At 48.4% G+C, this 13,452-nt stretch overlaps 6 protein-coding genes across 6 annotated transcripts; 4 read left to right on the top strand and 2 right to left on the bottom strand.

Moving 5' to 3' along the window:
* Positions 1-193: 193 nt before the first annotated feature.
* Positions 194-1,591, top strand: N7520_002779 (glycosyltransferase family 31 protein; the record flags this gene model as incomplete). The annotated part of the gene is made up of 2 exons (XM_057136714.1): positions 194-1,201; positions 1,262-1,591. The coding sequence occupies 2 exons, from the start codon at positions 194-196 to the stop codon at positions 1,589-1,591; spliced, it is 1,338 nt and encodes a 445-aa protein (XP_056999400.1).
* A 416-nt stretch (positions 1,592-2,007) lies between these two features.
* On the bottom strand, positions 2,008-3,573 carry N7520_002778 (polysaccharide deacetylase family protein; the record flags this gene model as incomplete). Its single annotated transcript, XM_057136713.1, has 3 exons — positions 2,008-2,327; positions 2,378-2,463; positions 2,513-3,573. The coding sequence occupies 3 exons, from the start codon at positions 3,571-3,573 to the stop codon at positions 2,008-2,010; spliced, it is 1,467 nt and encodes a 488-aa protein (XP_056999399.1).
* Positions 3,574-4,194: 621 nt separating this feature from the next.
* N7520_002777 (DEAD/DEAH box helicase) lies at positions 4,195-6,425 on the bottom strand (the record flags this gene model as incomplete). Its single annotated transcript, XM_057136712.1, has 8 exons — positions 4,195-4,538; positions 4,588-4,736; positions 4,788-4,981; positions 5,044-5,195; positions 5,247-5,326; positions 5,375-5,735; positions 5,785-5,920; positions 5,982-6,425. 8 exons carry the CDS (start codon positions 6,423-6,425, stop codon positions 4,195-4,197), a joined length of 1,860 nt encoding a protein of 619 aa, XP_056999398.1.
* Positions 6,426-7,951: 1,526 nt separating this feature from the next.
* Positions 7,952-9,511, top strand: N7520_002776 (pantothenate kinase; the record flags this gene model as incomplete). The annotated part of the gene is made up of 3 exons (XM_057136711.1): positions 7,952-8,170; positions 8,305-9,143; positions 9,193-9,511. 3 exons carry the CDS (start codon positions 7,952-7,954, stop codon positions 9,509-9,511), a joined length of 1,377 nt encoding a protein of 458 aa, XP_056999397.1.
* A 501-nt stretch (positions 9,512-10,012) lies between these two features.
* On the top strand, positions 10,013-11,509 carry N7520_002775 (uncharacterized protein; the record flags this gene model as incomplete). The annotated part of the gene is made up of 1 exon (XM_057136710.1): positions 10,013-11,509. One exon carries the CDS (start codon positions 10,013-10,015, stop codon positions 11,507-11,509), a length of 1,497 nt encoding a protein of 498 aa, XP_056999396.1.
* Positions 11,510-11,809: 300 nt separating this feature from the next.
* Positions 11,810-13,360, top strand: pigc (phosphatidylinositol N-acetylglucosaminyltransferase; the record flags this gene model as incomplete). The annotated part of the gene is made up of 2 exons (XM_057136709.1): positions 11,810-12,140; positions 12,213-13,360. 2 exons carry the CDS (start codon positions 11,810-11,812, stop codon positions 13,358-13,360), a joined length of 1,479 nt encoding a protein of 492 aa, XP_056999395.1.
* Positions 13,361-13,452: the final 92 nt, after the last annotated feature.

The following is a 13,452-nucleotide window of genomic DNA, read 5'->3' as shown; positions in this document are numbered from 1 at the left end:
TGTGTCATTGAAAGAACCAACACTTCCCCACAGATCAAAGATCCACCGCTAACGCGTCCCGCTGTGTCAGCCGGAAGGAGACGCGGCCTGGATCGTCATAGCCCGGATTCGAACCCTGTTCTACTGCAGGAGACCTGTCTTCTCACGATGACCTCGAGGCCTGCCCCAGGTCATTGACAGAACCAATCCCAATATGGTGCCCCGGCGAAGATTCAGCCGCCGATACCTCGCTATCGCCGCCATAACCGCCCTCTTCTTCCTCTACCACTTCGCCCAATCCACACCACACCAGTCCCGATTCCGCTACACAGCAACCAGAACAAAATACTCCAATGGCGAAAACACAGGCGAACCACAGCCCATCTGCCCCCCACTCCCAGGCATCGATGATGTCCTCGTGGTGATGAAAACAGGCGTCACAGAAGCCCGCGACAAAGTCCCCATCCACTTCTCCACAACCCTCCGCTGCATCCCCCACTACGTAATCTACTCCGACTTCGAAGAAGAAATTGAAGGCGTCACAATCCACGATGCCTTCCGCACAATGGATCGCAGCGTAACCCAACAAATCCCCGATTTTAACCTCTACAACCGCCTAAAGATCTCGGGCCGCGAAGGTCTCGAACAAGGCGACTTCGCAGACGAAGCCAACTCCGCCATCGGCAAACCCAACAACCCGGGCTGGAAACTCGATAAATGGAAATTTCTCCCAATGGTCCAGGAAGCATACGCTCACAAGCCCGACGCTAAATGGTTCATCTTCATGGAAGCCGATACCTATATCTCCTGGCCAACGGTATTAGCGTGGCTCGCACGGTTCGACCCCAAAGAACCAATTTATCTAGGCACCGAGACGCAGATTGCGGAGACGATCTTCGCGCACGGTGGCTCGGGCTTTATGCTTTCGAATCCGGCGCTGAAGGCTGCTGCTGATGCATATGAGGCTCGGCGCGCGGAGCTGGATGAGTATACGAATGGGCATTGGGCGGGTGATTGTGTGCTTGGTCGGGTGCTTGCGGATGTGGGTGTGGATTTACATTTCTCGTGGCCTATCTTGCAGAATTCGAACCTAGGCGAGCTAGATGAGTTCACTACGGATCTATACCGGCTGCCGTGGTGTTATCCTGCTGTTGCGTTCCATCATCTTTCATCGAGTGATATTGAGAGATTGTGGAAATTCGAACAGAATCGTTGGCATGAAGTGAGTTTCTGCGGGTTTTGAGTTGGGATTGATTCCATTTGCTAACTTTTTTTTTTCCAGAAAAATAAAAATATCCTTCTTCATAGTGAGGTCTTTCGTGAATGGCTGTATCCTGAAATGGCTAGCAAGCCTACGAGATTGAATTGGGATAATTTTTCAGATGAGGATCAGCCATTTGCTACTACCTTTGAAGACTGTCGTGAGGTCTGCGACATCCAGAAAACTTGTGTACAGTTCTCCTTCCGCGATGGTACCTGTTTCACGGGCAGTAGACCCCGTCTTGGTATCTCGCGACCTGGAGGTAATGCTGCTTCTGGATGGCTGCCGAGTCGCATCCGAGACATGATGGATGCTAGTGGGTTTTGTCGGGCTCCTGAGTATGGTGACTGAGTGGACACCATGACAAAACCCTTTGATTTGGTTATTACACTGACATAGTCTGTTGATTTGGTATCTGACATTTTGTCTGATATTGGCTTGTTTTATTATTGTCATGATCGTTTGGACTTGCTTGGGCTTGAATTTGGATTAGATGGATCAACTATATGCATGGCAATCTGGGCTTGGTAAAATCTCTTTTCTCTTTCAGGTGGCTCGTTGCTGTTGTACTTTGCTTTGTTTCTTTCTGGGTTTGTTTTTTTATCATGATTCGGGCTTGGTGTTTGGTTAGCATATCTGTAGCCAAAATAAACATTTGAATTTGGTGGACGAGGAGCTAAAGGTACAAAGCTATACACTAAGAATACATGATATTGCTCAACTTATCAATCTTTCCCATTCGTCTCATTTCCCAAGCTCCAAGTCCCTTACAGAGGCGGACTGTTGGGGTCTTCCAGACATTGATCTATACGCATAATCTTCAAACCAACAGCCTTGACGTGTCGGATGAATTGTGGAAGATATTCCACAGTTGTAGGGTTCAGAAAGTGCAGGACAGCCAGATTTCCGCCCCGCGCGACATTGCGATAGAAAGCCTCCAATTGCTTTTCTGGTTTGGTAGTATTGGCCCAGAGCCAATCTTCGACGTCGACGCTCCAGTTAACAATAAACGGTTCAGGGATTCGTTTGGCAAGTTGCTGTCGCATACGTGCGCCGACGGTTCCAAAAGGGGGACGAAAGTACCGGGCTGTTGAACTTTGTTAACTTGGCTAGTATGAGTGATTGAGCGGTACTTACATTGGAGATTCAGCTCATCGTGGAATACCTGTATGGTTCGAACGATCTCTTCATCAATCTCAGCTATTGTTGACAGTGCTTCCATTCTGTGACTGTTAGCCGATGACTTCAACCGTGTCGAGGAGAAGATTTGACTTAGGATGCGTGTTAGAATGCAAAGCAACCTGGTGCCCCTTCCCCATCATCTCCCGATAGAAGTTGGTAAAGTTGGTCGTTGAATCTGTCAAGCCAGCACCAACAACGAAGAAAGTCGCCCGAACATCCTCCTCATCAAGAATCTGCATAACCTTCTGCGCGTACTGAGGATGGCCATCGTCGATCCCAAACGCAAATGAGTTCGGCCGAGAACAGCGCAGCACGACCGTGCCAGTAGGTGCCTTCTCAGGCATAAAGAAATGATTATTCTCCGGCGAAGGTGGCGGAATAGTCGACACGAACTCAACACGGCGCAGAACCAGCGGCACATTGGTATAGAATCCACTGAAAGAGACCGACACAACACGATTATGGTTAATCCGGAAATGAGAAAGTGGAATGAACAGCTCTGTTCTGTCTGGTGAAGCGGGTCCTTGATCTTCATCGCTTCCATTCCCATCGCCTTCATCGCCATCCTCCACGCAACTCCCATTATTCGCCCGGTGCATGGGTTTCTTGCTCCACCTTCTATGCTTGCGAGTCGTACCCGAAATATCACCATCTGCGGCATTCTTCAATTCGCCCGGCCAAACCTGTGTCCTCATAATATATCGCGAAGCCTGCACGCTATCCGGCACACCGGGAAATGGGCTCCTCAGCGGCTCACATTCAACATTGTGCTCGTTTAAAGAAATAGTGAACTCTTCTGTCCCTTCAAACAACACATGCAGGAACTGTTTCTGCCATGGGATCAAGCTGAAGCATCCGTGGATGTCGAATTGTGTGTGGAAGTTCTGATCAGGGTCCGTGGGGTTAAGGCGCACATATCCCGGCTCGTGGTATACGGACAGGTCCTCGCCTGGACCGTGCCAAAATCCCAGGTCATTGTGGGTCGGGTTTTGGAAGGTATCAATGACCAGCGATGGTATGGGGACTTGGCGTGAAGGTTCGAGCCAGTTTGGGGGATCAACGTATGCGTGGAAGCGGCTTGTTGCTGGTTGGAGGAGGACGAATGTGAGAAAGAAGATACATGAAATTTTGAAGACACGCTGGAACAACATAATGTATCTGGGAGTATCTGGTACTCTTGAAGAATATTGTCAATTGGAAAGGAACCTACAGGGGGAAGTTTACTTTTATCGATTACTTTACTAGCATCTTCTCATTCGAAGAAGGCGCGATGGTCGACATTATCCATACTAAAGGGAAGGAGAGAAGATTTGGCACTTTTCTTTTTTTCTATTTTTGGGGTTTTAGTTTTTCGAAAATGATCTAGTAGATCAAAGGCGTTGGACTAAGGCGGACACTTTCCCCTCCCCTCCCTCACTATAAGAAGTAGAGGATTCGATCGTCCCGAGGAATGATGGACATCCGTCAACCATTTAAGTTGAATGCTCCTCCCATGGGATTCTGGCTGAACGATAGGAACACGCGGAAAAGTCAAGTAAAAAATGCAAGACGCCGAAAGATTCTAACGTATCACTGAAACGCCGGGAGGGGTCGACATTGATATTGGAAACCGATGTCAAGAACAGAAGAAGTTTTTTTCAATTTACTACCATCCAAACGGAAGTAGAAATGTGCGCCACAATGGTCCAAAGATTGTTGCATATCAACTTTTCTTCGACCCCGTTCGCATGAAATGCAGAAGATGCGGACGGAAATGACACTGAAACAACTTTTTACCAGTCCTCGCCTCCACCGGGGACTGGCTCCTCAACAGTCCACGCAGGCTTGTCATCGTCCTGATCAGCAAACTTGATCGACTTGACCGACTTCGCCGATTTCACACTGAAGTTGGACCCCGCGTTGGATGCGACATCATCTTCGCCCTGACTGTCATCCTCGTTATCGGTATCATCGTCGAATTTGATCTCATTATTCTCAGGGCGGTAAGCCTCCAGGAAATCGGGGATAACCTGATTGGTCTCAAGGAGAATCTTAACGAGATCAAAGGCGAGTTCTTCATCGCGTTCATTGTAGAACGAAGTGGCGATGCCCTCGTTTCCGATACGAGCAGTGCGACCTGATAGCTATATGTTAGCGATGGATTAGGGGAAACAAGTAGAACATACCAATGCGGTGGATGTACTCGGTGATACCACCATGCATAGCCTTGGGCAAATCGAAGTTAATAACGTGCATGACGTTCGCGACGTCCAGGCCTCTGGCAGAGAGACCAGTCGCGACAAGGATGGGGCACGCAGCAGACCGGAAGGCGCGACTAAGAATTTATTGGTATATTCGAAGGTAATCAGATAGGACAGATGCTTACATGGCGTCTTCGCGCTCTCGTTGAGTGCGATCTCCGTGGATGGAGGTAGACGGCATTCCACGGTTGAAGAGATAGTCGTCGACAAAGTCGACCTGGGCCTTGCTGTTGACGAAGATCAAGGTACGGCAGGGCAATCTGCTCATCATAAGATCGTAAAGGCATTCCTTCTTCGCACCATTCTCGCAGTAGATAACCTATTCGAAAGTGGTTGGTTAATTTTTGTCTTGTGTACCGCGGTGCGTATATGTATATTTACCGTTTGCTCAACCATCAGGTGGGAGCTACCAGGGCGGCCAACGCGAACCCGAATGTAGTCCTTCATCAGGTATTCGCGAGCGAGCTGGCGACATTCCTTGTTGAAACTAGCAGAGAACATCATGTAGCGGTGGTCATCGTCCTCATTCATATCTAAATGAAGTTAGGGTTGCGACCAGACTATGGTACATGAGGATAACATACCTCCACCGGACATAATCTTCTTGAAATCGTCATGCCAGTCGGAGTGCAGGAGCTCATCAGCTTCATCAATGACAGTGTATCTAATCAAATGTTAGCTAGCAAACTTGAGGTAAGAATGGAGTAAATACCTGACTCGGCGCAGGGACAGCACGTGGGGCTGAGTCATGAAATCGATAATGCGACCGGGGGTTCCAATCAGGATGTCGCATCCCTTCATCAGCTCCTGTCGCTGATGAACAATGGGGGCACCTCCATAGGCGACACAGGGACGAAGCATGGAGCGGTAGCAGAGACGACGAGCCTCATCAAAGATCTGAGTCGCAAGCTCACGAGTGGGGCAGACAATGAGAACCAGAGGCTCAGCAGTGACACCGTGAATGCGAGCATCGAACTCCTCAAGAGGGCTAGGACGAGGCGCAGCCAGCTTCTTAGCCTTTCCCATCAAGTCAGACAGAATAGGAATCAAGAAAGCACCGGTTTTGCCGGATCCTGGAGAATTGAGCGACGGCATTAAATTATGGGTCAAGCAGACACTTACCAGTATGAGCGATGCCGATCAAGTCTTTTCCCTGGCTAATAGCAGGTATGGCGAAGGACTGAATAGCAGTGGGCTTATCATAAAGACAGAGACGGACATTCTCTCTCATGACAGGGTGCAGTCCCGCATCATCCCACTGGAAATTGTCAGAAATCCAGAAGATACAAGTAGATGTAATGGATATGAAGATTAGATACCTCCTTGACAGGCGTGATAGTATCTTCGCTGTCGCAGACAACCGCAGTCTCGCTGGTGACTCTGTCGGAACCATATATCAGTATGATCGACATAATGTATACAGTCGATAAGACATACTCGGCAACTCGAAGACCAGCACGAGGTAGGAGTTCACTCTCAAAAAGCATTATCTCAAGCTCCTCGTTACGCGGACCGATAGCTTGCTCATACTCCTCCTTCCATTCGTAGCGGGCGGCAGTACCAGCCCATTCGTGACCCTCCTTGGAGCTCAAGTCGTCATAGTTGAACGGAGTTCGCTCAATCCAACCCTTGTCACGCACGTCCTGGTGAGGAGAAACACGTCCCCGGTCAATCTCAGCAGTAGGACCGTCGGCAGTGATGGTTTCATCCGGGAGAGCATGAAGCTCGGCCGGATTCTCCACAAAGCCGTCAGAATGCGACATGATTGCAAAGGGGGAACAGAAAAGACAGATACAGAGAAAAAAGAACACAGAAAAGAGGAACAGGATGATACACTTGGGGAAGTTTAGGGATGGGTCAATTGTCTCGGTGCTGACGAATCGATTTGGGAATGGGAAGAGAAACAATGAAAACAAATCCCAATTGGGGTTGATTCAGCGCGAATTGGCGTTTTAAGGCCGACAACAAGGCCGACACGACGGTGAGCAGTGGACCAGAGTCCATATTAGGCAGTATAGCTGGCAGTATAGCTACTACATACCTACGGCGACTAGGGCGGTTAAAATTGACAAGTAGTACTTACCGCACTACTCACCCTACTATGTACTTACCACCCTACTCAGGGCACCTAAGCATAGGAAAGTGAATATTAAACCGGATGTACATGTGTGTGCTCAGTAGGACAATTCAGGATATAGCATCAATTCATTCAACAGGCCTAATGATTCGTGTATAGAATATGCACAAGATATGCACCTCCTCACAATATTAAACCCTGAACTATAGGTATAATATCACATCTGCAAATCTAACATATACTACCTAAGATATTAAGCCAGCTGTGTAACAATGAGAGGCGATGTGCGGATAGCTGCATTTGTACCTGTCGTGCAATTGTTCATGAAAGCTAGAATTGAATTCATTTAGAGACTTCCTACCGTCACTCCCTTTTCTGCTAACGTCACTCCCCTTTCTCCAAATTGGGAAACTGACGAAATGTCAAAAGTTCCACCCGGTCATCGTATGAATATTTTTCTACTACTTTTATTGCAACCCATGACTACTTTATTGAATATCTCCTACCCAGTCAGTCTCCTACTTAGTCTTTTAATTAGTCTTCTACTTGGTCTCCTACTTAGTATCCTACTTAGTATCCTATCAAGAATTCTACCTTCTTTCATATCGTATTAATCTAACAGTCAAAGTTCTCCTAAATCTATAAATAACGATATAGAAAAAGAGAGAGAAAAAAGAAAAGAGAAGAAAAATAAAGTGGAAGGAAAAGGGGAAAAAGCAAAAACCTGGTGGAGGTTTCGAACGTATGTCCAAAAAGTCTGCGGTTTACCCAAGTAATAGAGAGGTAGATAAAGAGTGGTAGTGATACCCTCCCTTATGTTAAACCCCATATTCTAGATTAAATTAGGGTTGGGTAGGTAGACTAGAAAATCTAAGGTTGGAAGGCGCCTGCGAAGGTGGTGTAGACTTGGTGCATTGAAAAAATGAAAGTCATTTCACGGATCTTTTAGGGGAGTGACGGTAGCAGAAAAGGGAGTGACGGTAGAAATTCTTTTCATTTATTGAGATTGACCATTTATTTAAGCTACTCACAGCTGTATCCTAAGTTCAATGCGTTCATCTCATTCTACATACTATCCCGGCTCATACTTTGGTGGTTGCGTTCGGTCAAATGTGGGTCCCGAGGTTCCGGGTAGCAAATGTACGCGGTAAGCGTAGGACCGGAACTGCTCTCTCCCTTGTACTTGATCACACCTCCTTACCATCCACTATCATGGCTTCCGATCGATTGGAAGATGGCCGTCGGAGCCGCCTGGAGGAAGCTATCACAAACCCCGGAGCTGTCAAAATCAATGTGACCGGCGCATTCATTGTCGATGATGAACCTCATGCTCGGGCCCGAAGCCCTGTCGAGACCGATGGTGTGCATTATGAGAATAAAGACATTCGACTCCCTCATCATACTGGGGTGGTTAGCCATGTCGCTGTCGATGTGAGTTCTCCTGCTATCTGCCCCGCACTGCGACCGCTGCCCCGCATTAGAAGAAAAAAAAAAAGAGAGCATGCGACCGGAACACAGAAACCGAAAACCAGGACCAGCACTAACTACAATTTACAAACTTCTAGATCGGTGGATCACTAGCGAAGTTGGTCTACTTTACTCGAGAATTGGACGAGGCCGACAATGGGGGGCGCTTGAACTTCATCAACTTCGAAACCCACCGAATCGACATTTGCATCAATTTCATCCGACAATTAAAAGAGGAACATGAGAAGCGCAATACCTCGGCCCGGGATGAGCTATGTGTTGTAGCTACTGGAGGGGGTGCCTACAAGTTCTATGACAAATTGAAGGCGGCGCTGGACGTGAACATCCTGCGGGAGGAAGAGATGGAATGTTTAATCATTGGTAAGTCCCTCGAGGCTGGATTCATCGGCCCAGCTAACAGTTTAGGTCTGGATTTCTTTATTACCGAGATTCCTAATGAAGTTTTCACCTATAATGACTCCGATACCGAGCCTATGCAATTTGCCGAGGCCCGACCGGATGTCTATCCCTACCTCCTCGTCAATATCGGATCCGGCGTTTCCATGATCAAGGTGTCTGGCCCAAGGCAATTTGAACGAGTTGGAGGCACACACTTGGGTGGTGGTACGTTCTGGGGGATCATGTCCTTGCTTACGGGCGCCCGGACCTTCGACGACATGCTGGCCATGGCGGATATCGGGGATAACAGCGGAGTGGACATGCTGGTCGGAGATATCTATGGTATGGATTACAGCAAGATCGGACTGAAGAGTACGGCGATCGCCAGCACTTTCGGGAAGGTCTTCCGCTTGAAGAATGCGGCCGAGCGGGGAGCCGAAGACGGCGAGGGCTTGATCCGGGACGACGAGGAGCACACGAACGGTGGAGTCAATTTCCGCCATGAAGACATGAGCCGGAGCCTTCTTTACGCTATCAGGTACGTGATAAGATGCTGTCCATTCTAATTCCCAATTAACATCCCCTAGTAACAACATTGGCCAAATTGCCTACTTGCAATCTGAAAAACATCAAGTCAAGCATATATATTTTGGAGGCTCCTTCATTCGTGGTCACCGCCAGACAATGAACACACTCTCATACGCCATTAAATTCTGGTCCAAGGGTGAAAAGCAGGCATATTTCCTGCGACACGAGGGCTACTTAGGCGCTGTCGGCGCCTTCATTCGCCGACAACCGCAGAACTGGGGTCGTCGCAACAGCCTCGACGACGTGGCAGTACCGCAGGCGGTCAAGAACGTCGTCAACAAAGTGTTGAGTGAACAAAATGACAAATCCAGCTCATAGGGCTAAGTTCTCTTTTTCTCCTTAACATTTGAAGAATCCAGATACCCCTTGAACGTCCACTACGTCAATCCTCAGCCTCTAAAATCTGCTGGAGTGAGCCAGTGACAGGATTACAACTATACTGCGTCCTTGTCTGCTTGCCACTTATACGGCTAAACATCTCTATACCCCTGCATCTTCATCAATAGACATTAGAAGATTGTCTGTCAGGTAGAATGGTGATCGAATACACTGTCAGAGTCCATGTGATATTAGATCATGAAAATGTACAACCTTATTCCAATTTTTGTTTTGTTCAATTTATCCCAGACTTTACACCCACTTCTAAGGTTCTCCAGGTCTCTCAAAGGATTTGTTTACATCTGGCGCTGTTCACTCACTCACATTTATCGATACCACGTCCCCTCGTCTTGTTCTCATCACAAAAACTTTTATTCCTTTAATTTCTATCTGTCATTTTCTTTCGTTTTTCACATCAACAGTTTCATCGAACTTGCCAAGATGAGCGACTCTCAGCAACTCCAGTCAGACCTCTGGCTGACTGTTGAAACCGCATACAATGGCCTTGCAGAGATTTGTGCTCAAACTTCTCCAAAGAAGCGACGTCTGAACGATGGCGAAAGCTTACCCATCAAAAAGACGACATCGGACACGGATTCTAACTTGTCCGAAGTCCCCGAGACTTTCGGAGACCTGACACCTTGGCTCTCGCCAGTTCAGAAGCCTGATCAAACAGCAGATATGGCAATCCGAGATGCGGCTCCCGTTATGCCCACGGTGGCACAAGAAGACTTGGGGACCGAGCATGCTTTTCGAGCGTCGACCGACAACTCCGATGCCACCACTGAGATCGATGATGCCATTAAGCATGATGGCGTAAGCCCGCCCTCTGACCAGCTTGTAGCTACAAAAGAGCACTTTGTAGACCCAGATGCCCCGCTAGTGTGCTATGAATTGTCTGAGAAGACCGGACTCTTTGAGATTAAAGAGACACCCATCAAGTCTTTTCAATTGTCAAACTTCGTGACATGGACCCCATCACGTGTGAAGGGAACATGGAGAATCCAGAAATACCGAGGACCTGCCGAGTTTTTCCCTGCTCATCTTCTCACAGTGCTTGAAGAATGGCACCAAGAATATCCTCTTGAAGCGCCCCCCTGTCAATGGAAAGGGCGAAGCGAGGGAGCGCAATGGGTAAACTTCAAGATTTTCGACCACGATGGTGACGAACATGACATTTCTATCTTCAAGGTCACTATCAGCCACCCGAAGGCAAGGAAATACAACATGACGATCCTCCACTCCGAGAATGCCCCAGAGGTGTTTGTTGATTGCGCCATGCAGTGTCGTCCCATGAACTTTAAAGTGTCTGGTTGTCAGTGCCAGTACGTCTTTGCCTGGCTCGGCCTCATAGAGGGATACGAGAATGACAGTTGCGCCATTCGAGTCTGGGGCCCAGAAGGAACCGATATCGATTTCAAATCCAGATGGTTTGGCCCCGACCAAGGCAAGCGCGCGAAGTCTGTAAAGACCGATAAACATCCCAACCCAGCCACACCCATCAAAGGCCCATCACGTCGCTCTGCGAAGCTGTACAACTCAGACTCTGATACTATGCCTACTCCCTACTCCCTGAAGCAACGAGTCGAGTACGACTCGGATGAGGAGGGTGTTGTTGCCCACGATCCCGTCCGCAAAATCCTGTTTTCACCCCCATCGATCCGCTTTAAATTACTTTCGGAGAATTCGCCGAATGTTCGTATTTTCTCTTTCAACGAGCAGATGGACAGCGGACAGATTTTCAAGAAAGCCCGCGAATTCTACCAGGACATCAAGGCACCGAGTGAGATGGCCCTTCTATGCAAAGTTCCTGGACAGCAAGAGCTTCGGTACATCGGAGAAGGATGTGACGACGAGTTTGATATTCTTTGTGACGATATTAAGAGACTTTCTCTACACGAAGGTGATGTTCGAGTTATCGAAGTGAAGCCTGCGTGATTGATTGTTGAGTCCACCTTAGCCCCTGTGTGACGAAATCAGTCGATGGATTGTACATTAGAACATTGAAAGATTGATTGCCAGATTCCAGTAGCAGAGAATGTCAAATTCAATACTTGTACATTTCATCCATGTCAACTACTGTGACATCCTCCCAAATCGGAAATCACCCCGTCGCATCACACGTGACTCCGCATCAACCAGCACGTGGGATTGCGCGTTCTCCAAAACCAATTAACCATCAGCTCAAAACCCCACGCTCGTTCATCATCATCATGAGATGCTAGTTATACCACCTCGATGAATCCCTCACTATCATCGCTCTCAATCCCCCCGCCCATCCCCGTCGACACCCACCCTAACCGTTCCAACCCTTTTGACCAAGACCGAATCCCTGATCCCAGTCGCCTGGCACCAGAAGATGCATACTTTACACCGTCACTCTCCAGAGCACGCTCTGCACCGGGAAATTATAATGAGACCCTTCCAACTGTGAGCAGCGATGGAACCTTACGACCCCCGCGTGGGGCGCTGGATTCCGGGCGGAAGGATCCGCGCAAATTGGGCAGCACGGGTGGACGGCGAAGAAGAAAAGGAGCCTGGAAGAAGTTGTTATGGGTGAAACAGTCTTGTATGTTCCCTCAAGTGACTTAACGTCTTGAATCTAAGCTGTGTGGTGATACTAACGGAGTTGAGTTGTTAGATCCGGACAACTACACCGATACGGAAACGTTCTTGGATCACCTTCAACGAAATCCCCGCGTGCGGCCGTACGACTTTTGGCCACTAGTTTCTGATTCGACTGTCATTGTCCAGCATGTTTGTTCGGTCGTGATCTTCGTATGCTGTTTTGTCGGGATCGTTCAGGACCGCGTGAGTCCTGTTTCGATTCTTTGCTGGGGTAGTGTTGGGACAGCCATGGGATGGATTCTCTGGGATAATTGGATCTGGACCGAACAGACGGAGTTTTCGCAAGTTGTCAATGGTAACATTGGTGATGATGGATCTAGCTCAAGCTCCATGACGAGCGCTGTGAATCCAGGTGCCCATGACTCGCAACCCATTGATGTGAAGACCAATGCCATCCATGGGCTCGGGTTGACGATGTCTGGTAATGAGTCGAAGGAGAACTCGCCAAATCGGAATAACGATGTCAACATTGGTTTGGATGCGGCATCCGCACGGCTGGGCGATTCTGTATCTACATTTGTCCGCAATGCAGATGACCCAGATATGGACCGGTCTTCATTATTTTCTTTGCGCAACCGGCAACGCTTTTCTACTGTCAAGTCTGCGTTTTTAATTTATTTCGCTCTGCTGGGATTGAGTCCCATCTTGAAATCTCTTACCAAATCGACCGCGAGTGACTCAATCTGGGCAATGAGCTGCTGGCTTTTAATCATGAATATATTCTCTTTCGACTATGGAAGCGGTGAGGGCGCAGGCGCCACTACCAAGTTTCCTGCCTCTTTGTCAACCAATGCAGCTGTGATGGCGTCTACTGTGCTTGCTTCTCGCCTGCCGTCTACCACGCATGTGTTCAGTCTCATGCTTTTTTCCATGGAGGTCTTCGGATTGTTTCCCATTTTCCGTCGTCAGCTAAGGCAGAAATCCTGGACTGGTCATGCGATGCTAACGCTCGCTCTGGTCATTATTGCTGGGGGCGCTGTAGGCATGACTCTGAGTGGTGGATGGGCATCTGCCATTATCGGGTCTGTCCTCGGTGGCATCCTCACTGCGCTCGCAATGGGTGGCTGCAGCTGGTGGCTCATCGGCCTTCAGAAATACAAAAATGTGGTTATTGGTCCATGGGACCCAGCCCGGCCAATCATTCGAAGACACTGGAATTAAGTAATTCCAGTTACTTGTTTTCTTCTTTCTTTACCCACTGTTGTCACATAGATGCGGCGTTCTGGATTTTCTCCTTATACCCCTAGATTACT

Source organism: Penicillium odoratum (genome assembly GCF_028828045.1).
Source record: "Penicillium odoratum strain IBT 22623 chromosome Unknown utg000002l_segment0_segment0, whole genome shotgun sequence".
NCBI lineage: Eukaryota > Fungi > Ascomycota > Eurotiomycetes > Eurotiales > Aspergillaceae > Penicillium > Penicillium odoratum.
The sequence above is the reverse complement of the archived record's forward strand: the minus strand, read 5'-3'. Positions and strand labels throughout refer to the sequence as shown.